The following is a 26,554-nucleotide window of genomic DNA, read 5'->3' on the forward strand; positions in this document are numbered from 1 at the left end:
ATCCAATGATGTGTCTCTCAGAAACCCATTTTAATTATACAATAGAGAGGAGGAATAAAGAGATGAAAAGATATATATTATTAATCAAAAGAAAGCTGGAGTGACTACATTAATATCAGACAAAACAGACCTCAAAATAAGAAACACTACCAGAGACAAAGACAGAAACTACTTAATGATAAAGAGGTGAATTCTTCCCAAAGAAATAACAGTTCTAAATGTATATGCACCTGACAACAGATCTTTAAAATACACAAAGCAAAAAACAAATAAAACTAAAAGGAGACATAGACAGATCCATAATTATACTTGGAGACTTCCAAAGTTTTACCTCTCAATAATGGACAGAACAAGTAGAATAGAAAATCAGCAAGAATACAAAAGACTTGAATGACACTACCAACTGCCTTCACCTAATGGGCATTTGTAGAACACCTGCTCAACTACAGCAGAATAAACATGGTTTTTAGTACATGTGGAACATTCACTAAGATGGACCGTATTAAGAAAAAATTTTAAATAAATACATAAGTAAAGATAGACCATATTCTGGACCATGAAACAAACTTTAACAAATTTAAAACCATACAAAGTATGTTCTCTGACCATAATGAAATGAAAATTCCTTGAGAATCCCAAATATTTGGAAATTCAGCAAAAATTTCTAAATAACACACAAGTCAAAGATGAAGTCACAAGGGAAACTAGAGAGTATTTTAATAAAATGAAAACAAAAACATGACAGCAAAATCCATGGGATGCAGCCAACGAGTTCTTATAGGAAAGCCGATGGCATTAAATGCTTATATTTCTAAGAAAACTAAATATCTCAAATCAGTGATATGACCTTATACTTTAAGGAAACTAGAAAAAGAAGAGAAAAGCAAACCCCTCAAACACAGAAGAATAAAAATAATAAAGAACATGAAGAAATTGAAACCAAAAACGACAGAGCAAAGCTATAAAGCCAAATGCTGACTTTTAGAAGAGATGAATAAAACTGATAAGCCTCTAACCAATCTGCCCAAGTGAAAGAGAGAAGATATAAATTACCAATATAAGGTAATCGAAGGATTAAGCATAAAGGTTTTAAAAAGCTTCATCACTACAGATCGTATTAAAAGGATAATAAAGGGATATAACAAATAATTTTTGTCCTTAAATTAGACAACTGAAATGGAACAATTCCTTGAAAGGCACAAACTCCCAAAGCTCCTTCAAGACACATTTAACCAAAAGAGATAGGATTAGGTTACCTTATTATATGTTTGATTTGTAGTAAGATACTACTTTCCAGGGTGATGTTCAAAGCACTTGTTAGGTACTGATTGAACGCCTCAAAGAACATTTCGTTCCCTTCTTCATACTTCCCATAGTTCTTTGAGTACTCCTTCTGAATGCAGTGATTGGTCAAGTGGCAGGTTTTATCTTGGAAATTATCCATATGATATGGTTCTGAAGCAGTCCGAAGGACACCCTCTCTATAGAGGTAGATGTTAAACTGATGATCCACCAAGACCCAGCTTCTGCAAAGTAAAAAAAAAAAAACACTATTTTATTCAAGTTATCCAAAGCTTCTCCATATTCTATTTATCATCCCCACACCTTGACTATTCTGGGAGGAAACAGAGGAAGGAGGTAGTTTCTAAAATTATATGAGGTTACAAACTTCCCTGGTGATCCAGTGGTTAAGAATCTGCCTTGCAATGCAGGGGATGCAGGCTTGAGCCCTGGTCGGGGAACTGAGATCTCACATGCCATGGGGCAATGGAGCCTGCACACCACAACTACATAGAAGCCCATGTGCTGCAAGGAAGACCCAATGCACCAAAAAATAAATAAACAAATATTAAATAAATAAATAAAATTATATGAGGCAAGCCATGACAATTAGCCAAAAGAGTGAATTATCACTGTAATGAGGCAAAGAAAACATTTCATCATAACTGACAAGGAGACTCTGGTCCATTCAAAAGATACAGTATTTTGAAGCGATCTGAGTGGGCCATTTTTTACGGTTAATATGAAACCCCCAGTTGCCATGTTTGCTCTTTTAGTAATCTTAAGAAGACTGTTCCTACTGAAGCTGGTCTGACAAGACAGGTGTTTGAGAAGCAGTAAGTCAAAGTGTAGGCATGAAGGTGACAGAGTCCTGGTTGGGTGATGACAGCAAGGCCCGGGGCAAGCTGGGGCCAGGGCTATTCAGCTTTTGAAAGCACCCACAACCTCTTTCTCATTGCCAAGTCCTTTCTTGGAAACATAAAGTCCAAAACCCTAAGGTGTGTTCAAGAAACCCTTAAAAAGTGGGACTCAGATAACAGAGGGAGGACACAGCCTTTAGCAGGCTCATGTGATCTGCTGTGTCTGACTATGTATTCTGTGTATATCTCTTTGCTTCTTTCATAAGCAAGCCCCACACACTGATGCCCTTCCTTTTGGATCCACTAGTCATCTCTAGTAAAAAAAGAATATTAAAGGGACTTCCCTGGTAGACCAGTGGTTTAGAATCCCGCCAATGCAGGAACATGGGTTCAATCCCTGGTCTGGGAAGATCTCACATGCCATGGGCAACTAAGCCCATGTGCTACAACTACTGAAGCCCAAAAGCCCTAGAGTCTTGTGCGCCACAACAAGAGAAGCCTCTGCGATGAGAAGCCTGCGCACCACAACTAGAGAGTAGTCTGCACTCGCCACAACTAGAGAAAGCCTGTGTGCAGCAACAAAGATCCAGGGCAGCCATAAATAAACAGATTTTAAAAGAGAGAATACTAAAAGAAAAAGAGAAAGAGAAAATTCATCATCTTAGTAACATTTTATAGAAAGACAAGAGAAAGAGTGAAAGAAAAACAGAAAATGAAGTATAGCAACAGTTCCATTCAGCCACTCAGCTTGAAAGTGCTAGTCACTAAGTCGTATCCGACTCTGTGCGACCCCATGGACTGTAGCCTGTCAAACTCCTCTGTCCATGGCATTTTCCAGGCAGGAATACTGGAGTGGGTTGCCATTCCCTTCTTCAGGGGATGTTCCCCACCCAGGGATCAATGCATTGCGGGCAGATTCTTTACTGTCCACGCCACCAGGGAAGCCCAACTTGGGTGACATTGAATGCAGCCCAATACTTTCTCACACACCAGATCACACTGCTCATCACACACAATTGCATTTTTCCCAGATTTGAAAAACAAAAACTCCAGATGTGGATGCGTTACCGGATGTCAAACTTGCGATGACCGGGCTCCAGGAGCAGTGGGCGCTCCAGGTATTTCTGGATCACGTGCACCTGGCCTTGGTTGTCTATGAAATCCAACAGTTCTGTAGCATCTGAGGAGATGAGGATGCCTTCACCTACAGGGCAAAAGCAAAGCAAGATCAGTTCAGTTCATCCCAGGAGGAAAAAGAAAAGCTCTCCGCAAAGCCAGAAGGGAAATGCTGGGAAAAAGCCGACAGGAGGCTGTCAGTGGCCGGCTTGCTTTTCTTCTCCATCCCTTCCCTCCTTCCATCTCTCACTCTCCTGTCTCCCTACAAAAGCACCTGCATTATCCAACCCCACTCTCTATTTACATAGGATTGTAAACACCATCATGGCAGGCTCCGACCATGAAATTTCATTTTGACGGATATTCAAAATTTGAGCACTTTGAATACAGGCCACTACTCTTGATCACCGGCTATCACGATAAAGGTTGTGTGTTGCTTATAACCAATACACCCACTGGAAACACTATATTTTACAGAAACATCAGTAAGGTTATGGCATGAAGACAAATGTAATAGAACATTCTTGAAGCACTGTAATAGAAAACACTGGATACATTCAAAGTGTCCAGCAACCGAGACATAATCATACTGAGTAAAGTAAGTCAGACAGAAGAAGACAAATATCGTAGGATACCACTAATATGTGAAATCTAAAACAAAAAAAGGTACAAATGTACTTATTTACAAAACAGAAATAGAGTCACAGATGTAGAAAACAATCTTATGGTTATCAGGGGTGAAAGGGGATGGGGATAAACTGGGAGATTGGGATTTACATATACATACTCCTACCTATAAAACAGGTAACTAATAAGGACTTAACTGTATAGCACAGGAACTCTACTCAATACTTGATAATGACCTATATGGGAAAATAATCTAAAAAGATCGGATATATGTATATGCATAACTGGTTCACTTTGCTGTACGCCTGAAACTAACACAACATTGTAAATCAACTAGACTCCAATAAAAAGTGTCCCTCAACATTAAATAAATGATGCAATATTTTAAAAGAGCTTTGAGACATTTTACATACTATAAAAGTCACCCTTTTAAAGTGTAAAATTCAATGGTCTCTAGTATATTCAAGGTTTGCAACCATTACTACAATCTAATTTTAGAATGTTTTCATCACCTCCCCCCAAACTTCATACCCACTAAGCAGTTATAGCCATTCCTTCCTCACCCAAGCCTCTGATGACCACTAACCTACTTTCTATCTCCATAGGTTTGCCGAATCTAGAGACTTCATATAAATGGAAATAGATAGTAAGAGGCCTTTTTTGGTCTAGCTTCTTCCATTAACAAAGTTTTTTTCAAGCTTCATCCATGTTGCAGCATGTGTCAATATGCCTTTCCACCTTTCTATGACTAAATATTCCACTGTGTGGATGGCTACACCACATTTTTTTCAATCGATCAATCGATGCACATTTGGATTGTATCCACTGTAGTTTGGCTTTTAAAAAAACTTTTATTTTATACTGGAGTATAGTTGATTTTCAATGTTGTGTTAGTTTCAGGGGTATAGCAGAATTGATTCGGTTATATAAATACATATATCTTTGTTTGGGTCTTATAAAGGTGCTATGGAGACTTGTATCATAGTTTTTGTTTTCAAAAACTTTTGAAAAATGTTTCCATCTCTTTTGGAAATTAGCATCATTAGCCTTCTTTCTGACTAGACTGTGGGTCCATGAGCACAAGAGACCCATGTCTGTCTCATTTATCTCTATCTCCAAATGTTCATTACTTCTCTTATTCATCCATCCATCTATACATTCATTCATTCACTCAATATATATCTTGATCCTCTGTTGATTGTCAGGTGCTATCCTGGCCCCAGGGACAGTGCTGAGTACCAATGTGACATGGTCTGACTCTGCTCTAATAGGATCTCTGTCTGCTGTACTGTGTGGAGACTCGGGAGAGTGGCCGAGAATAGGAGGACAGGGAGCAATGCCCCAGGTGACGGTGAAGGTGACTCAGATCCAAGATGGGTGGTGGAGATGGTAAACAGTGGCTTGCTCTGAATATAGTATAAAGTTACGCCAACTATACCCAGAATGCACTAGGTTCTATGTGTCTGTTTAACAAGAATACAATTAATTTATTCAGCTATTCATTTCATTTTGTAATTACCAAATAAAACAAATCCACACCACTAATCTCCTCAGCTCCTAAAGTGAAATGTCTTCTCTGTTTGGCATTAATTCTCTCCGTACCTCCCTCTGCTGCTGAGCATCACTCTCTGTCTTGTGTTGGGGAGGGTCCAGGGACCACCCAGGTGGGATCACCGCCATGACCTGTCATGTCCTTCTGCCCAAGGCCTGCCTCACTCCTTGTTCTCGTGCCAGTCAAGTCCATGACACAAGGACGCACGGTGTCCTCACGGTGGCCACCCTGACTCCATTCTCCATCCACAGGAGGAATCTGGAATGCTGTGGATGACTATTTCCTCTTCCAATTCCCCCGTTTACTATCGGAACAAAGCTAGGGGACAGTTCTGGGGAAGAGGTCACAGGAGGAGAGGGAGAATTAGGTGAGGCACCTGAAGATTCTAGGTGATGCCCTTCTGTCTCACAGTTGGTGAAAAAGAAGGTGAGGTCCACTGGACCTGGGATAAAAATAAGTACCAATGTGTCAGGGAGAAGAATGAGGTAAGGGATAGTTAGGGAGTTTGGGATGGACATGTAACACTGCTGTATTTAAAATAGATAACTTAACAAGGACCTACTATACAGCACAGGGAACTCGATTCAGTAATGTGGCAGCCTGGATGGGAGGGGAATTTGGGGGAGAATGGATACATGTGTATGTATGGCTGAGTCCCTTAGCTGTTTATCTAAACTATAAAATCACAACACTGTTAATCAGCTATACCCCAATACAAAATAAAAAGTTTTTTTTAAAAAAGAGATAATTAGGGAGGGGAAAAAAAAAAAAAGAGAGACAATTACCAAAATGATGGTAATAGGTGTTTTAATTTGTAGTAGGGGAATAATAGTATCTGTACATTCTAACTTCCTGTAATGAACCCATATTGTTTATAAGATCAAAAGTGAGGTTGGAAATAATAATGAAGTTGATTTTGACTCAAAAAAAAAAAAAGAGTACCAATGGCCAGATGGTCTTTCAAGGCAATCAGAGATGTGTAAGTTCAAAATGGAATGGTTTTTAAGATAGCATATGATAGTAGTTATAGAGAGGGACCATGTCTATGTGATCGATACATTGGCAACTGTCTTATTTTAAGACTGAGTTATGACATACCTCATACCTTTAGTGCATTGATTCTCACACATTTATTAAGTGCCTGTGGGCAAAGTACAGAGATGAAGAAAACAGAAAATCTGTGTTTACATGGAGCGTGCAGGATTATGGAGGAGATGAAGAGATAAATTAATAAGTAATAGAGTGCTGGAAAAGGTTAGTGCAGGGATGGAAAATTAAAACAGGGGAAAGGATAGAAAGCAATGGACATAGAGGCTATTTTAGATCAGAAAAGCCTCTCTGACAAGGCACCATCTGAGCTGAGAAACGAAAAACAGCCCATGGAAGTGCGTTCCAGGTACAGAGATGAATTTAAAGTATTTGAGGGACTCTAGGCAGGCTTCCTGGCTACAGTACAGGGAGCAAGGCCAAGAATAGGGGGTGAGATCAGAGATATGGGCAAATACCAAGTGGTGTCGACTTCCAGCAGGACTTGAGTTTATTCTAGTTGCCTCGGGGAGGCAGCTGGTAAGTCTTGAGTGGGGAGTTATATGATCATGTTTCCATTTTTAAAACATCATTGGGCCCGAGAGCAGGAGAGCTGCTGTGAAAAGGCATTGTAATTACCCAGGTTAGAGAGAACAGGAGCTTTGATATCAAGTGAGAGCAGTGGAAATGGCAAGAAAAGTTCTATTCGAGACTATTTTAAAGGTAGAGTTAGCAAGACTTGCTGATGTGTTAGAGATTGACTGTAAAGCAAAGAGCAGGCAAGAAGGACTCCCAGGTTTGGGGTCCAGAGGCTGGGTGAAAAGTGGGATCATGTACTCCATAAGCAGGCAGAAAGAGGAGCAGGTTGGGGTGGGTATAGTTTGGAAGGAAACAAAAGGTTCTACATCAGACATATTAAGTTGAAAATGCTTACCGTTGGGTTTGGAGCTTAAAGAGAAAGCCCTCAGCTCAGAGACACTTTTGCTTATTTTATTTTACTTTATTTTTAGTATACAGTAAGTCCCCTACATACGAACCTTGAAGTTGCAAACTTTCAAAGATGAGAACGTGCGTTTGTATGTCAAAATCACGTAAGGCAGTTCACGTGTCTGGAGCATGCTGTCACGTGCTGCGTCCTCCACAACTGCTTGTGCAGCTTGCCCTTCGTCTCCTGCTGCTCCTGACCCTTCAGCTCGACCATCTCCCAACCTCCTCTCCCTCCTCCATCAGTAACTCTTCTTGCCTGTTCCCTCGATGCCAGCCCCTGTGTGCCACCTGTTGTACTGTACTACTGTACTTTTCGTGGTACTGTAGTGTCAGATGAAAAATGTTTATTTTTTTTTAATGTCTTATTTGTGTGAAAAGTATTATAAATCTATTACAGTACAGTACTATACGGCCGACTGTGTTAGTTGGGTACCTATGGGAAAATCCCCTGGAGAAGGGAATGGCTACTCACTCCAGTATTCTTGCCTGGAGAATCCCATGGACAGAGGAGGCTGGTGGGCTACAGTCCATGGGGTTGCCAAAAGTCGGACACGATTGAGCTACTAGGCACACGCACAAACAAACTGGGCTTATGAATGTGCTCTCAGAATGGAACTAATTCGAACATAGGACTTTCTGTAAGTGATTTGGAGATACACATTTCTAGGTCATCAGAACCTAGTTATTTTAAATTGTGTAACTAGATGTGGTCTCTATTCTGGAGGATTCAGATTAGAATAGTCACTGATCTAAAGACATCATTTGAATCTAACAAAGCATATTATGCACCCACAGGGAAGGGAGAGGGGCAGTGATGCCAACTCACCTTTGGCTCCGGCTGATGATTTTGCGATCCAAACGTTGCCCTCTCCCTCCTCTTTCTTTCTGTTATATGAAGCCAGGAAAAATTCTCTCTCGTCCGTCCTTGAACTATGGAACGGTGGATGGATTCCATTCTGAGCTGGAGCAACTGGGGTCTTGAGGTTGGTTGGATAAATCACGTAGGACTCGGGGAACCATGTGCAGGACTCAGCCAGTTCTGGGCTGGTTTTGATGAGCCTGGCAGACGATAGAAGGTCAGTCTCTCTTCTGAGGACACTCTCTCCCTCTATTCAGAAAAGCCAGTGCTTCGCTCCACAGCTCTCCAAGGAGGCATGGCCAGAGCCTGGAGCTGGTCTTATACCACGCCTCACACTTGGCCTCACTGGGCAGACCTCCAATGGACCACAGAGCAGCACACAGCTGTTACGCAGGACCTTACAGGCACACTCCATGGAATTCCAAAGGGGCTTAATGTCCAGAACTTTAACTCCTCTTAAAATGTATCACTAAGGAAACTTAACTTGCAATGATCCTGAACCAACATATTTCCAACAAATACGCTGTAGCCAAGCTAGACCTGCACTAACAAACCCAAGTGGAGAATTGAGGAAACTATCTGGATTACTAGCAAAAATACTACCTTGGCCCAACTCTGGAGAGAAAAGCCTAATACTCTGGAATTTGAATTATCTAAAGATTTATTTTAGTCTTTTACTTCTTGCTTTTAGCTCAGCCTGGTTACAGTGGCAGAGTAAGAAGAATCTTTTTTTTGGTGAGGGGAGGGGCAGCCCCATGTAGCTTGCAGGATCTTAGTTCCCAGACCAGGGATTGAACCTGTATCACTGGACTGCCAGGGAATTCCCAGGAAGAGTCTTTCTGATGGAACACAGGACTCTGGTGGTCATAACTAAACACATCTCCTGCCTCCCAAATAACATAACAAGGGGGATATAAAATCAGGCACTTAATACACACAAGGGCTTCCCTCGGCATCTCCTTCCCAATGAGATCTCTAGGGGGAGGCACCAGCATCACCTTTCATGGATGAGGTTCTGGGTCACAAAGAAATGAATTTCCCAACATCATAAAGGTAGTGAGGAACAGGTAGGATGCAAGCTCTGAATCGTTCCCAAGTCCTAACTCTAAACCCATTCTTGGTCCCCAGGAATCAGAGGAGGGAAGAACCTAGCCAAAGACACTCACAAGTGTCCCCTGAGCTGACCTTCTTTGTCTCTCTAAAACACAAACGGCGGAGCCTGGTCTGTAATCAGCAAAACTCAGTCTGCGAGCCAACAGCAGAAATAATGAAAAGAAGCTATAAATTTAGATTTTTAAATAAAGCTCTTCTCTGATAGCTCAGTTAGTAAGGAATCCACCTGCAATGCAGGAGACCCTGGTTCAATTCCTGGTTCGGGAAGATCTGCTGCAGAAGGGACAGGCTACCGACTCCAGTATTCTTGGGCTTCCTTTGTGGCTCAGCTGGTGAAGAATCCGCCTGCAATGTGGGAGACTTGGGTTTGATCCCTAGGTTGGGAAGATCCCCTGGAGAAGGGAAAGGCTACCCACTCCAGTATTCTGGCCTGGAAAATTCCATGGACTATAGGGGTCGCAAAGAGTCAGACACGACTGAGTGACTTTCACTTTCACTTTAAGTCAGAGGCAATGGAATTTAACTTAAAGAACTCAAAATAACCAAAAAACAAAACAAAAAAAAAACCATACATTTCTTCTCACAGATCATTCGGCTCTATCTGCACTGTCCAATATGGTGGCCATGAGCCACATGGAACTTTCAAGTGCTTCGCAGCGCTTGAAAAGTGGCCAATGCAACTCAGGAACCCAATTTCCAATTGTGTCTAGTTTTAATTTAAAAGTTGAAGCATTGTAAGATATGTTTCCATGAAGCACAACAGTACTGTTTTGGCAAGATGATGTTTCCCTTTAACCACTGGGTGACCTAAGATGCTGTTGTTGAAGGGTGGCCTGTGTGTCGGGGGCACACGCTGCTTCTAGTATTAAACATAAAACATAAAAGCATCACTGTTCTCTTTGTGGACAATAGATGGATTCATGCGAATTGTTTTCCAGGCACTGATGAAACATTATAACATGCTTATTATGCTCATAGCACAAGTTATAGTAATAGCTTTGTTGTTGTTGTTTACTCAATAAGTTGTGTTCAGGTCCTTATGACCCCATGGACTGTGGCCCTCTATGTTCCTCTATCCATGAAATTTCCCAGGCAAGAATACTGGAGTGGGTTGTCATTTCCTTCTTCAGGGGATTTTCCTGAACCAGGGATTGAACCTATTATTTCCTGCAGGTGTTTCTTTACTACTAAGCCACCTGGGAAGCCCTAGTAATAGCTAGGTAATCATAATTGGTAAACAAGCATAATTTTTTTTAAATAAAAAAAATGTGTATGGACAAGTTCTTCAATTTAAAACAAAGGTATACTACTGATTCAAAACTGAGCAGAGATGCAGAAGCTAGAGCTATAACTACATAATAAAGGAAAAATAAGCACTAGAAGACATTCAATGTGTGTCACAAATTTCAACATGGATGGCAATTAAAATCTGCTATGGAAGAAAAAATGAAGTTTGTTGTATAAAGGGGACATTTTCAAGAAACATAAGGAATTTGGTAAGTGTTTACCTCTCAACAGTCAAAAAACAAACAATGAAATTAGTGGCTAAAATCAGAATTAAAAATTCAACAGAAAAAAACTTTAAACACATTTTTAATAGGATCTGGGTTTGTAACTTTGTTCAGCTATGAAATGGCTTGGATTCTTACATAAAAAAACAGTATCATTTTAGATGGAAATGTAGTAAAAGAATTTTGAGGAAAGCCTAAAAAAATATTTTACAAAAAGTGGATGGTCTTTAGTTAAGCCATCAATAACTGCCCAGAGAGTACAAAGCATTTCTAACAATATCAAAGATTCAATCAAAATTTGAAAAATTTGAAATATTTTTCCTTAGCGTTAGATGAGTTGGGTGACAGAAGCTGCCCAATTAATAATTTGTATGTTTTGCCTCAAAAGATTTCCAAATATATGAAAAAATATTGTCAAATTGCAGCCTAAAATATAAACTCATGGTAAAGATACTTTCTAATCTTTTACATTTGTCAGAAGAATTTCATCTACATGTGAAAAAATAGTTTCTGTCATGACAGACATTACTTCAGCTAACCTGGGTTAAAGTCTGGATTTACTGGGATTTAATAAACTGATGATTGCTTGTTTTTTTGTTTTTTTTTCTTTATTGCTATATTTTACTGCATGATACATATCGACACATACTGAAAACATTTGTACTCAGTATGGATAAATTGTTAAAATGGTTCAATACATACTTGCAAATGATACAATGAAGAATGGAAGAAACACAAGATGATGAATTTAATCATCCTGTGTTCTTTACCAATGCCCCTGAGTGAGAGATAGAAGAATTTTACCAGGATTCTTGTACTGTTAACTCCAATTCACATTCTCTTAAAATAAGAGGAATGCTTACCAAATCATTCTTTTTAATTATTAGTTCACTCAATAGTCAAAGATAAAAAATGGCCTTGTGATTTATATTTTTTCACCTATATCCATGCTGCATGTGTCTTTCTTTCTTTTTTTTCCCCACACCCAAGGCATGCAGAATCTTAATTCCCAAACAGGGATCAAATCTGTGCCCCCTTGCAGTCAAAGAGCAGAGTCTTAACCACTACACCTCCTGGGAAGTACACCAATGGAAATTTAATGTTTGAGTTTAGATAAATACAAATATAAAATACACACCAGATTTTGAAGACTTGAATACAAAAATAACATATCTCATTAGTTGTTTTTTATATTAATTACATGTCAAACTGATGTTTTAGAATTATTTGGTTAAATAAAATGTATTACTAAAATTGTACAATGTCTTTGTACTCATTTTTAAAAATTAATTAATTAATTTTTGGGGCTGTCTGGGGCTTCATTACTGCACGGGTTTCTCCCTAGTTGTGGCAAGTGGAGGCTACTCTCTAGCTGTGGTGCGCAGGCTTCTCATTGTGGTAGCTTCTCTTGTTGCAGAGCCCGGGCTATAGGGCCTGTGGGCTCAGTAGTTGTGACTCCCAAGCTCTAGGGCACAGGCTCAGTAGCTCTAGTACATGGGCTTAGTTGTTCTGAGGCCCGTGGGATCTTACATCAGGAACGGAAATCGAGTCTCCTGCATTGGCAGGCAGATTCTTTACCACTGAGCCACCAGGGAAGCCTTCTTTGTACTCATTTTAATGGGGCTACTAGGCAATTTAAAGTGACACATGCAGCTAGCACTCTATTTACTTTATTTTGAATCTGCCAGCAACACAGGGAACCTGGGTTCAACCCCTGGGTAAGGAAGATCCCCCGGAGAAGGGCATGGCAACCCACTCCAGTATCCTGCCTGGAGAATCCCACTGAGAGGAGCCTGGTGGGCTACAGTCCACAGAGTCGAAAAGAGTTGGACACGACTGAGCGACTAACACTTTTTACTTTCACTTTGAGCCATATAAACTATGGGACAAAGGGAATGACCGCAATCCTTCACAGGACACCTGAGAGAACGAAGGGAGCTTAGAGGATGACAACCCCCAGCCCGTGTAAGTCACATCGCCATGTATAGGGTGCCATAACAGACCACGTCACATGCCATGGGGAGGCAAAGAGCGGGCATGATCCCCGACATCCCCACAGATGGGACACGGGGATTCTGAGTGGCACTGTCCAAGGTCACAGAGATCCAGACACTTACTCAGATCTACTCATGCCTCTAGCTCTGAACTCTCTCCATCTTATCTTAGCTGCCAAGTATGCAAATATAGAGAACATTACTTTTCACAGTATCCTCTGCTTTTTACTTAAAAAAAATCCTACCTTTATCTTTAGGAAAAAAATCATAGAATGAACAAGCACTTTATCAAAATATCTAAATAAATAACCTCAATAAATAAACCCACTTCTACTCCTAGTTCTTATGAAACAAACTTCTGACTTCTAAATATGTAAATAAGGGGACTTCTCTGGTGGTCCAGTGGTTAAGAATCCACCCTGCAATGCAGGGGACATGGGTTTGATCCCTGATCAGGAAACTAAGATTCCAAAGGCTAAGCCTGCACACCACAACTAGAGAATTCATGCGCTACAACTAAAGATCTTGCATAATGCAACAAAGATTCCATGTCACAACTAAGATCTGATGCAGTCAAGTAAATAAACGTTAAAAAACAAATAAATACGTAAATATGTAAAAAGAAGACTTTATGAAGCTTTGTTCTCCTTTAGGAGTAGCTGATAAATCATGAAAATCCATCACAGGGAGACATGGATACATAAGTTACTGAGGGCAGTGAGTCTGAGCCAAAAGGTGGAAATACTCCTATCAACACAAGTCAGTAAATATCTAGAGCCCGGAAAGCAGTATGATTGGGGAAAAGAGTATTTTCATTGAGTCACGCCTTCTAGTGTCTTACCTAAGTGATGTGTTTGGCTACATACACATTCACACCAGTCACCGTAGAGGCAATCCTGGAGACCTGATTTGAGGGGCCCCATCCCTCTTTCATTTATACAGTATGGACTCTGACCCTCGCATGAGTCCAAGACCTTACATAAATTAATTCAACTAATCCTTACAACAACCCCGAGGTAGTTGCTATTAATATCCTCATTTTACAGAAAAGGAAACTAAGGCATAGGGTCAGATGCTCACTCTGTGCCACTGTTACAGACATTATGTGCATTACAACCTCTTTGTGAAGGATGCACTGAGGCTTAGAGGGATCAGAAAATTTGCCCAAGCTGTTAAGAAGAGTTGAAGTTAAAACCCAAGCTGCTGATCCTAGATCTTAATCACCAGATCAGGCTGCTCCCTTCCACCTTATGACGCTGCTCTTCTTTTTTTGTTCTGTTACACCGCAAGGCATGTGAGATCTTAGTTCCCTGACCAGGGATGGAACTCATGCTCCCTGAATTGAGGAGGAAATGGCAACCCACTCCAGTATTCTTGCCTGGAGAATCCCATGGACAGAGGAGCCTGGCAGGCTACAGTCCATGGGGTCACAAAGAGTGACTGACTCTTTGTGTCTTAACCACTGGATCACCAGGGAAGTCCCATGATGCTGTTATTTTGGCAGTAAGCCATAAGTGAACTGCTCAGAGATGGGCAGTGTGGTAGATACTGGTATATTCTCCCCAGGTGTCCCTTCTGAGGGGCCCCTGGCTGCTGCGAGTTTATTGCTATAAGCTTATGTGCACCCTTTCTCCAGGGACCAGCTGCTGCCTAGAAATGCTGGGAAGGTACGTCCTCCCATAGCCAGTGGCTGACCAACATCAGAGTCTAGACTATCAAGGGACCGTTTGCTCCCAATTTCCATGGAATCAGGCTGAGTTGAGATTTCAGCTGAAACCACCTCTTTGCTTGGCTGCTTCCCCGGCTTCCCTGGTTCTCAATGAGTTTCTCCTGCGAGCCTCTCCTCATTAATCACTGCCATGAAAAGCCCTGTCTCAGACTCTGCTTCAAGGGATCCTCACCCAAGAGTTGTTGTTGTTGAGTCGCTAAGTAGTGTCCGACTCTTTGCGATCCCATGGACTGTAGCCCGCCAGGCTCCTCTGTCCATGGGATTCTCCATGCAAGAATACTGGAGTGGTTGCCATTCTGGGGGGATATTCCCGACCCAGGGATCGAACCTGTGGATTAGCAGGTAGATTTTTTTTTTTTTTTTTTTTACCACTGAGCCACCAGGGAAGCCCCTCATGTAAGAGACAGACAGGCTTTACCAGACACATACAGCAAAGTTTGGATAACAATCAAAACTACTATTTGGGGGCTTCCCTGGCAGTCCAGTGGTTAAGACTCCTAACTTCCAATGCAGGAGGCACAGGTTCGATCCCTCGTCAGGGAACTAAGATTCGGGCAATGTGGCAACACACACACACACCAAAACTGACCTTTGATTGCTTTCTAAATGAAAGTATTTTCACTCTTAAAAGACAACTGCACATTCTGCTTAAATGCTTTAGGATGAAAGCTCACGTTTAGGTGACAATGGAAAACACTGGGTCTTAAAGAACACTTACTTCACTAAAGATGCTTTGCGACACAGTTTGTCGGCCCCTCTGTAGTAATTCACCAACTGCATCAGCCCAGGCTCATGACCTGTGAAGCAAAGAGGAGGTTCAGAAAGGAAACAGACCATTTCTCCGATGGAAAACAATGTCAGCACCCACATACAGGACAGAGAGCAGCGTGTCATGCTTAGCTCGTCTTTCCCCCATTATCAGACTGGGTGTTGGAAAGGGAGCGATTCTGTTGCCCTGCACCTCAATGCCCCTTTGCTCGGCTTTCGGCTGGCAATTCTCACCCTCCCCAGAGTGGAGATTATACCAGTATCAAAGGTCTGCCAAAGACTACTGCTGCCTTTGCTCCTAGTGTGAACGAGTAATTTCTATTTTGCCTCTCCTGGATCCCCACTGTACCCCACTCGTGGCTTAACACATGGATTTAATAATCTCTGGCATCACTGACTTGATGGGCATGAGTTTGGGTAAACTCTGGGAGTTGGTGATGGACAGGGAAGCCTGGAGTGCTGCGATTCATGGGGTGGCAAAGAGTCGGACACGACTGAGTGACTGAACTGAACTGAACTGATACAGTAAAAACTTAAGTGGTCAAACTTCTGATGTTGCTACCCTTGCTCTCTACAGCCATCGAGGAAGGCAGTAGAACTAAGATCCTGCTGTTCTCAAGCATGTCTACCTCTGCAAGCTTCTAGGGGAGCCATTAGCTAGCTGAGGGGGGATGGTGGAGAGGTCGTGTCTATAAATTCAGAAGCCCTGAGAATACTCTTCTGTGCATACTCCCACTGGGAAACTCATTTTCAGTAGGTTGCACTGCATGCCCCCCTCCTCTATAAAACTAAAGCAGAAGGATACAAATAAAAACAAAAGCCTCAATTAAAATTTTTTTATTGAAGTAGTTGATTTACAATATTGTGTTAGTTTCGGATGTACAGCAGTGATTAAGTTATACATGTATCTCTCTCTATATATTTCAGATTCTTTTTTTTTTTTAATACAAATAGTTTTCTTCTTTATTTATAGGTTTTTCCCACTCTATCTTCTTGGGCTAAAAGAATTTCAGATTCTTTTCCACTGTATTTAATAATCATATCCATTACAAGATATTGAATATAATTCCCTGTGCTATACAATAAATCCTTCTTTTTCATCTATTTTCTATATAGTAGTGTGAATTGGTTACTCTCATAGGCCTAATTTTTCTCGTCCCCTCCCTCCCCTCTGGTAACTGTAAGTTTCTTTTCTATGTCTGTGAGTCAGTTTCTGTTCTGTAAATAAATTCATTTGTACTATATTTTTTAGATTCCACATATATGTGATACATATTTGTCTTTCTCTGTGTGACTTATTTCACGCAGTATGATAATCTCTACAAATGCCTCAATGTATATTTAACATCCTAACAAAATGCACTGAGTTTTCAGCCACACAAAAGTAGAATGAAACAAAGGGAGTTTGAATTGAAGATGCCAGAGGTAAGAATAATTCATCTGAGGACAGCATATAACCAAATAAGAAGTTTCAGGCGCTAACTAGCTCTTATTATCTCCATAAAACAGGTGGACTGGTTCACACCTAAACTGCCCACTTTCTCATCTCCATGGCACCAGCATTCTTGGGCCTTTATCCGGCTGGGCCATCTCCTTGGGTTTTGCACTGTGTACAAAAGGTAAATATCCCTAACATTGAAGTCATATAACCACCTGGCTGTGGGATGCTGTTTTGCATTTTTTTTTTTTCTGCTTGTTTTTAAGAAGCTAACCTTTAAATTTTTTTTATTGAAGTATAAGTGTTTGTTTGTTTTTTTTGGCTGACATTCTTTTTAGAATTTCTTTTTTTAATTTTTATTTTATATGGGACTAGAGTTGAACTGGGGCTTCCCTGGTGACTTAGTGGTAAAGAATCCACCTACAATGCAGGAGTCGCAGGTTCCATCCCTTGGTAGGGATGATCCCCTGGAGAGGGCACTGCAACCCAGTCCAGTATTCTTGCCTGGAGAATGTCATGGACAGAGGAGCCTGGTGGGCAACAGTTCGTAGGGTTGCAAAGAGTTGGACACAACTGAAGAGATTTAGCGCCCATGCACACAGTTGTTATTTCTGGTTATACAGCAAAGTGATTCAGTTATACATATATAGAATAGTTTGCATCTGCTAATGTCAAACTCCCAATCAGGATGCTTGGGAGTTAATGTTATACAAGTTTCTGATGTATGATGGGGACTCCATCGAAGGACTGATTCCAACCCCCAGAAATCTTGGAATAAGAAAATGTGTCTGGAGATTGCCCCTTGTCTCCGGAGGAAGCCCTCAGCTTTCTCATACAAACCAAATGTGTACTGAGCAACTGTTGACTTCGTGGTACCGGTGTAGGTTTTGGACCTTCTGGAATTCTGCTTCTATATCCTAGTGCTGAGCCCCACAGCAGTGCTGATGGCCCCTGCTTCCACCACTGCTGAGCCACTGTTATCAGTTGGTTTTTTTTTCTAATTTATTTATTTTTTATTGAAGGATTGTTGTCAGTTTTTAATTTTAGGATTCCAACCTCAGCTCTTTCAGCCAGGCACCACCCAGTCCAAAGAAGAAAGTCTGTCAGGCAGGGAAGCAGAGTAAGGAGGAAATTTAACATTCTCAACTATAAGCAGGTCTTCTTCTTTCAGGGAAGGCATTCTTCTTGCTGAGGGCTTCCTGGGGAGACAGTTTAACAAAAGGCAATCTCCAGGCACATTCTCTGTATTCCAGAATTTCTGGGGGTTGGAATCAGCTCTTCCATGGAGTTCCCATCATACATTAGAAATTCATGTAAGAATAAAAAGTTGTTCGTGGTCCCATTTTAATGAAATTTCAGTAAGGATAGGGTGAACCCCCTTCATTGCTCAAATCATTACAATTCTACAGGCCCCCACCCAACTGTGCTCTCCATGCAAGCTCACCAAGGGCTTATTGTTGTTGTTTGGTCACTAAGTTGTGTATGATTCTTTGTGATCCCATGGACTGTAGTCCGCCAGGCTTCCCTGTCCATGGGATTCTCCAGGCAAGAATGCTGGAGGGGGTTACCATTTCCTTCTCCAGGGGATCTTCTCCATCTTGGGATCGAACCCATGTCTCCTGAATTGGCAGGTGGATTCTTTACTGCTGAGCCACCACGAAAGCCTTCAGCGAGGGCAAGTCAATTCCAGATGGCTATTTTCATTCTTTGCCTCTTGCATCTCTCCACCCTCTGACCACACCTATTTCTAAAAACGGTCTCCTCTACTGGAGGTAGGACACTGCCCTCTCTGGGACGCCCTCCAAAGCAGAGATGACTTTTCCTCATTATTGATCCTCCCCTTCCATTCTTTGGTAATACGTTGGGGTCCCAAACCCAGGGGAATTTTGGCAGGGCACACTGGCGACCTCGAGTGAGGCTGCAATTCTCGGATGACTGTGCAGTGAGGAGTGGCCGTGAGACTATGCTCAGGTCAATGGGATGTGAAAGGAAGTGATCCGCACAACTTCTGGATTACGTCATCTAAAAAGGAGCCGCTGGTCCTCTCCTTCCCCAGCCCCTTCCTACAGGCGGATATGGAGATGTGGTGCTGCCTGCTGCAACCATGGGCACGAAGGGAACTCCCTCGGAGAGAGCAGGCAGAGAACCCAGTGTCACGAAAAAATCTGCATTCAACACGAAACTGTGAAAACGTGTTCTTTGGTGGTCTAAGGAAATGTCCAAAATCAGACACCCTTCCGCCCTTCGCCGGGCTGGGCTCACAGGTTTTGGAATTCAGAGGTCTCTTCCAAATCCCCTGACAGTTTGAGTACTCGGGGAGCTCAATCCTCAGAGCTTTTTCAACACACGCAAGCACCCCTCCCGAGCCCAAACAGGCAGGGCGGAATCCTCGGAGGAGGAACTATGCAAGAGGACTACAGCCAGACATCCGTCCCCGGCTCGCAGGGCCTCGCGCCGCCCGGCGATCCGCCCAGCCGACCTACCAGATTTGGGGGTGTTGGGCCCTGGGGAATCCGGGGAACAAGCGGCCTCGGCTCCCCGCCCCCGGAGAGACCGACGCCGCCGGGGGGAGGGGGCTGCGGGGGCCGGTCATTGTCAGGAGGCAGCTGCCGTCCCGGGGGCCCGCACAGCCACTCCCGCCCCAAATTCGATCGAGGGCAAGAGAAGGCAAGGAAAACGCTGCGCTTGGCCCACTAGGGATGCAGTTTTCGATCTGACCGAGGAACGACGGAGGGGAAAAGGTTTCCGACCTTAAAACAAAAGCGCTCGTCCTACGGGGGAAGGGAGGGAGCAGGAGGGCGCAAAACGGGGCCGCTCACCCAGTCTCCCGAAGGGCAGCCGGTTCCTTTCTCCCAGCATCAGGTTGAACCTGGGGTTGTCCCGCCGCAGCCGCTTCCAGTGGCCGGTGGCGAGCAGCAGCCGGGACACCTCGGCGTAGACGCTGCTGTTCTCGTCGCGCACCACGAAGGTGTACATGGCGAAAGGCCGCGCGCCCAGGCCGCCCCGGCAGCCGCCGCAGGGATCAGCCGGCCAGGCTGCGGCTCAGCTAGGGACCATCCCGGGCTCCCGCCGCGCTCCTGCCCCGTTCCGGCCCCGCCCCGCACGCTCCGACCGCGCCCCCGCGCCCGCCCCCAGCGACTCCCGGGTCCCGAAGGCTGCCCGCGGTCGGGCGCCTGCGCGTCTGCTGTAGCAGCGAGCGCAGCCGGGACGCCGCTCCCACCCCCGGCGCGGTCCCGCCCATCCCTGGCGCGGCCACTCCCACCACCGGCGCGGCCCCGCCTCCGCCCCGTGATTCCGTGCGGCCCGCCCTAAGGCTTGCATCTATAGGCGCGCCCGGCACCCTCCCCGGGCCGGCTCCCCGGGCCGGCTCCCTGAGCCTGAGAGTGAAGGGGCTGGCTGGAGGAGGGGGAGCGCGGCGGCGGGAGCGGGCCCTGGAGAGGACCGGAAACTGGGGCGGTCCTCCCGAGCCCTGGGTCACTGTAGAGGGACGGGGACTCGGCGGTGTCGGAGGATCACTTTTCAGGGGGCTTGCAGGTAGCTTTCCACCTGCTATTTCAAGGGGACATTTTATGGATTAGAAACAAGTTCTAAGGCTTCATACTGTGTCTACGATGCTCTCCTTTTACTCTCCTGCTTAAAGACCGCAGAGAACCAGAAGCGTTCCGGTGGCTGCTGGTTTCCTTTGGGGCGAATGCTCCTTACACTTTCTGAGACCTCCTGGGTGGCGCACAGCCGTGGGTTGGAGGTGACTTTAGATTCCTTAGGTCACTGACATGGGGCTTCCCTGACGGCTTAGTGGTAAAGAATCCACCTGCCAATGCAGGAGACACAAGAGACTGGGGTTCAATTCCTGGGCGGGCAAGATCCTCTGGAGAAGGAAATGGCAACCCACTCCAGCAGGCTTGCTTGGGAAATCCCATGGACAGAAGAGCTTGGCGATCTACAGTCCGTAGGGTCGCAAAGAGAGGGTCACGATGGAGCGACTAAGGTTGTTGGTCCCCTGCATACAGGCCCTGGGGAGCCCTGGATCTGCCCTGATCTTACCAGCGATGGGTCACTCGTTTTCCCTTCTTCAGACCGATTTCTCCTTAGGAGTGAGGGGAGGGTGGTACTTTGAAGTCCGTTCAGTCCTGATTTCACTCTAAATTCCTTTTAGGAAACAATTTTTGATGCATTTGAGGGAAGGAGAGAGGATTTCTCGCAGAGGTTCCTAGACTTCCTTATAAATTACCCACATCAAGCCAGGCCCCTCACATCTCTTACTCTTCTTCAGCGAAAGAGCATCCGGGACCTGCTGTCCCAGTGCTCACGATATTTACTTAGCATATTGTAAAAGCGCGCTCCTCGTTCGCATCCAGTTGGGCCACTACCTGGAGGCATCACTGGCAGTGAGAAGCTGGCTCAGCGGGGAAACAGGAGCAGGACCAGGAGGGCTGGGGTGATTACATTTCCTCACCCCCCAAGTCCCACCCCCAGCAGTCGGACATCCCTGAGGAATGAGAGTTGGTAAGTAGTCCCCCGGCTTCCTCACCCCTCCAGTGACTGAGTCTGAGGGGAGGCATACTTCCTACACCTTAATTCAAGGTCATCAGCAGAAGCACTCCAGTTGTCCACAGCTGTAACCTGTTCATTCATGCATCTTCTCTTGTTGGATTCCTTCCTTCTGGTTTACTGTCCCATATCTCTTGGGATCACGTATCAAATAAACTCCTTGCTCTCAATCCCTTTATCAGGTCCACCTTTTGGGGGAGCTCAGGCGAAAACATTGTAACTGCTTCTCTTCACAGCCAGTCATCTTAAATATTTATTTGACTGCGGCATGCAAGATCTTCAGCTGCCGCATTCAAACCCTTAGTTCCTTGACCAGTGCTGGAACCCAGGGCCCCTGCATTGGGAGCATGGAGTCTTAGCCACTGGATCACCAGGGAAGTGCCATTCACAGCCAGTCATCTTGACAGTGACACCCACTTTCAGCCTTCTTCCTCACTCACTCCTCCTGCACCACCCACTCACCCCTGCAAGCTGGCTTCTCTCTCTACTGCTCCACAGCCATGAATTTCATTAGGACTCTGGCTGTCAAAATCCAGTCGTTTCTTTTCTCCCTTTTCTTACCTACATTTTATAGTGAACATTATCTTGTTTGTTTTAGTTTTTGCACAGCATCCTTTATCTGCGACTCATTTTTATGCTTGGAACCCACTTTGTGCTATTCTGGTGGGATCAACACTGTACATTATAGGCATTGGAAAATGAACATCCAGGCTTGGTCCAACAGGACAGCTCCATCCCTTTTGCCATTGTGATTGGTAAAACATAAAAGAGTAATCTAAATTTTCTACCTGAGTTATGGATAAAGATAAAGACTCTCTCCCCCTCTTTTCCTAAATGCAGTTGCTTAGGTTGGAGATTGTGTGGGACACTAGTTGGGGAAAACCCTGTCTGAGAGTTGTTTCCCATCCTCCTTTGCATTAGGCCTTGCCATGTAGGTATAGGAATATGGACTTGTCATATTATGTAAATAAAATGCTGTGCATTTCTTCCAAGTCTGGACCTTAGAGTTTGGACAGACCTTCTCCTTCTTCTCCTGGAAGCAGGATGCACAGTCAATAACAGTAGTGGAATGCAAAGTTGTAGGAAATTTATCAAAACCCATTGAATGCTGGGTCATAAAATAAGCCTCAACAAATTTCAAAGATTTGAATTGATTCTCAACAATTTCTGTGACTGTGGTGGAATCAAGCTGCTTGAAAATTAAGTAAAACCCTTCTAAATAGCCCACGAGTCAATGAAGAAATCACAATAGTATGCAAACATTTTTAGATGTGGTATATCAAAACTGGTAGAACACAGCTAAAGATGTCCTTAAATGTAAATTTATAGTCTATAGTTCATATGTTAGAAAAAGAAGAAAGACTGAAAATCAATGATCTAAACGTTCACCTCATGAGATTAAAAAAGAATATCAAATCAAACCCAAAGTAAGTAAAAGGAAAGAAGGAATAAAAGAGGCCAAGGAAATAGAAAACAAATGTACAATAAAAAAAGTAAGTAAGCCGAAAGGAGGTTTAAAAAAATTTTTTAAGACAATTCAAATTGTTACACATTCAAACCAAACAAAAATAAAAGGAAACACAAAGAACCAGTATTAGAATAAAAAAGTAGACATCACTAGAAATCCTGAAGACATTAGAAAGAATAAGATACTAGAAATAATTTTTTGCCAATTAATTTGACAATTTGGATAAAAGTAGACAAATTCCTTGAAAAACCCAGTTTACCAAAACTGACACATAATTACAAAATCTGAATAATTTATATCTATTAGAAAGATTGATTCTAGAAAAGGGAAGAAGGGAGGGATATATGTATACATATGGCTAATTCATGTTGATGTATGGCAGAAACCAAGATAACACTGTAAAGCAATTATCCTCCAATGAGTAAAAAGGGAGCCACATGTCTAAATATTTTAAAGGTATAAACCAAGCGAATAAGTTGCTAAATAATGTGTCTATCCCTCTACCTTACAAATATACATTTATGAGAATGACCTGGAAGGTCAGGATTTTTAGAATTCTCTGACTCATAGAAGTTCCATGCCAGACCTTGGTAATACCAGAAGACATGGCCCTGGCCCCTGCCCACAGCCCACCTCCTTGACTCCATTCTGCGCTGTGAAGAGTTGTGCATCATTCATGGGGACTCCGTATCCAGGGAATTTAAGCTCCACCCACTCACCAAACACCTCCCACAATAGCTGGTCTTCTCCCACCCTGCAGGCCTAGAGGTGCCTACACCAGCCATGCCACTGACCCTTGGGAGCATGGACCCAGGGAAGAAGCCTGTGAGTGCCCAGGCCATGAGCTGGGCTGTTTGGACAGTGAATTCTGGTTCTCAGATACCTAGACTAGTCTAGAAAGCAGGAAAGCAGGAAGATTATAGTCTTGGGGTGGCCATATCCCCTTGACCTCACAAATATCTCACATAGAGAAGGATTTGGCTAGAATGGGAGCTTCTAAAGAAGGACCTTTTTTTTTTAACTTTTTATTTTATATTGGTGTATAGCCAATTAACAATGTTGTGACAAATTCACATGCACAGCAGAGCAACTCAGTCATGTATATACAGATATCCATTCTCCCCCAAACTCCCTTTCCATCCAGGCCACCACATAACATTGAACAGAGTTCTCTAGGATACAGTAGGATGGACATTTTTTACACGGCCTAAGGTCGATGCTCTGAAGATGCAAGTTGCAAAATCCTCAAGCACCCTTTCCCCTCTCTTTGCCCTTTGTGTCTCCTACTTGGACACCAAAGCAACTCAAAATTGTTTTACCTTCTACCATCTGTGACATCACCACAATCATTCCATGCTTCCGTTACTGCATGTGTCTCCTGGCTGTTCTTCTTGTTCTAGCTCCTTTACGGCCCCTCTTCCCTGAACATCATTACTGGGTTAATCTTTCTAAAACACAGCATTCATCGTGTCTGTCCACGCATCAGAAACTGCAATGGTTCATTGAAGCCAGCATCCTCAGTTTCAAGTTCATAGCCTTTCATTAAATCTTCCCATTGGAAGTTCCCTGCAGTGTCTCCCACACTCCTTCAGCCAGTTTCTAAAGTGCCCTGATCATCATCAAGGTCAAATAAAGCTGTGTTTTAATGTTGAGTGTGTATTGAACCTGCCCAAATAGATGAACCAAATACCATATGAATCTTAAAGTCCTTATTAATCAAAATCTTTAATGAGCCAGCATTTTCTTTTTCATAATTATGCTAAGTAAAATAAGACTTACTATTTCTTTAGCTTGAGGTCTCAGTTGCTCCTAAGAATTTTGGAGATACCCTTCAATGGAGCCGTTGACCCCTTCCCTGAGGAAGAATGCCCACAACATCCTTCTGCCCCCAGAGAACCTATATTGCTGTTCTTATGATGCTAAGCACATGATGTTATGTTCACTGGATCATAAGCTCAAGGACCATGTTGTTCAGTTTTACATTTCAGCATTTCTTGCTGAACTTTCCCATGGCAGGTATTTAATACTTTCTGAAGAAAGAAAAAAAAAAAATAGTCCTAACTGTTGTGAAAGCATGATGAGAGAATTTTGTTTGTTTTTCCAATAAGGACATGAAACTATAAAATGAAAAGCTTTCACATACAGGAAGAGTTTAATTGGAAACATTCCTTCTGCCTTTGATAGACTGATTTTAGCAAACTCTTCCTGCATATTATGCTGTATACAAAAGTCCATGGACCACACAGATTTTTTTTTCTTTTTTTTTTTTAAATAATTTTTTACTGGGACTTCCCCAGTGGTGTGTGGTCAAGACTTCACCTTCTGAAACAGGTGGTGTGGGTTTGATCCCTCATTAGGGAGTTAAGATCCTACATGCCTTTGGGCAAAAAAAAAAAAAAAAAAAGATACTTAGAAAGCTAAAACAGAAGTGATATTGTAACATTCAATGAAAGAGTTAAAAAATTTATTTGGCTGCTCCCCTTCTTAGTTGTGGCAAGTGGGATCTTGTAGTTTCAGCGTGTGAACTCTTAGTTGCAGCATGTGGGAACTAGTTCCCTGACCCTACCCCAGCTCAGCCCACACCCCACACCAGCCAGGGCCCCAGTGCACATCCTGGTACCATTCTTTTAAGGCAGTGAGGTAAGTTCTGACCAGATAACTCCTTTCCCATCAGATTCCTGCTGGACCTTGAGAGTGGGATGGGTTTGCAGCCTGTGAACACAGACAAAGAGGAGACCTACCTCCACACAGTTCATGGGGTCACAAAGAGCTGGACATGAATTAGCACCTGAACAACAACACATCCAACCATGGAAAAGAGCCATGGAAATAGGACCAATAGAGACCAGAATGTACCCACAATTATGACTATGGAACAGAAGGACTGGAGGAAGCTACGAAGTTTGTCAATGGTGAGTAATACCAGAATCGATGGGGTTTTTTTGGTTTGTTTTTGCTTTATTTTTATCTTTCAGCCACACTGCACGGCATGTGGGATCTTAGTTCCTGGCCAGGGATTGAACCCTAGTTCCCTACATTGGAAGTGTAGAGTCTTAACCACTGGACAGCCAGGGAAGTCCTGAGAATTGTTTTGTTTTTTTGTGCTTTTTTTGTACTGCATTTTATGTCAAGAGGTGTCTGCCGAGACATAGAGAACAGACTTGTGAACACAGTGGGGGAGGGGGAGGGTGGGACAAATTGACAGAGTAGCATTGAAACAAAATTGACGGTGTATCATTGAAGAGTATACATCACCATATGTAAAATAGATAGCCAGTGGGAGTTCGCTGTATGACAGAGGAAGCTCAAACCTGGTGCTCTGTGACAACCTAGAGGAGTGGGATGGGGAGGGAGGTGGGAGGGAGTGTACAATAGGGAGAGCACACATGTATACCTGTGACTGATTCATATTGATGTGTGGTAGAAACCAACACAATACTGTAAAGCAATTACCTTAAAATTAAAAATAAGTTTAAAAAATGTGTTAATCTGCTGATTAACAGCTTCAACATTTTCTGAGCCACTCTGCCCAGAGAGCGTTCCACTCCTCTATCCTCATCCAGACCATCCATGCAGCCAATGGACACCAAATTGATGCACTAAGTTGTAAAGTCCTTGGAGGACAGCAGACCTTTTCATCTTTAGGTCCATCCAAGCATCTCTCTTACCACAAC

At 43.2% G+C, this 26,554-nt stretch overlaps 1 protein-coding gene and 1 long non-coding RNA gene across 2 annotated transcripts in view; one reads left to right on the forward strand and one right to left on the reverse strand.

Moving 5' to 3' along the window:
• TTL (tubulin tyrosine ligase) overlaps window positions 1–19,944 on the reverse strand; it is a 33,837-nt gene extending 13,893 nt beyond the window's left edge. Inside the window, exons 1-5 of the mRNA XM_061155331.1 lie at window positions 19,681–19,944; window positions 15,374–15,452; window positions 8,276–8,508; window positions 3,210–3,345; window positions 1,257–1,526 (exon numbers count right to left, since the gene is read on the reverse strand). Of these exons, the coding sequence (XP_061011314.1) occupies window positions 1,257–1,526; window positions 3,210–3,345; window positions 8,276–8,508; window positions 15,374–15,452; window positions 19,681–19,837 (875 nt within the window). The 5' untranslated portion in view covers window positions 19,838–19,944. The remainder of the gene's footprint in view (window positions 1–1,256; window positions 1,527–3,209; window positions 3,346–8,275; window positions 8,509–15,373; window positions 15,453–19,680) is intronic.
• A 392-nt stretch (window positions 19,945–20,336) lies between these two features.
• On the forward strand, window positions 20,337–25,783 carry LOC133065558 (uncharacterized). Its single transcript, XR_009694907.1, has 3 exons — window positions 20,337–20,395; window positions 21,018–21,367; window positions 25,555–25,783. It is a non-coding gene; the product is annotated as an uncharacterized LOC133065558 (long non-coding RNA).
• The last annotated feature ends 771 nt before the right edge of the window (window positions 25,784–26,554 follow it).

Source organism: Dama dama, chromosome 11 (genome assembly GCF_033118175.1).
Source record: "Dama dama isolate Ldn47 chromosome 11, ASM3311817v1, whole genome shotgun sequence".
Classification (NCBI taxonomy): domain Eukaryota; kingdom Metazoa; phylum Chordata; class Mammalia; order Artiodactyla; family Cervidae; genus Dama; species Dama dama.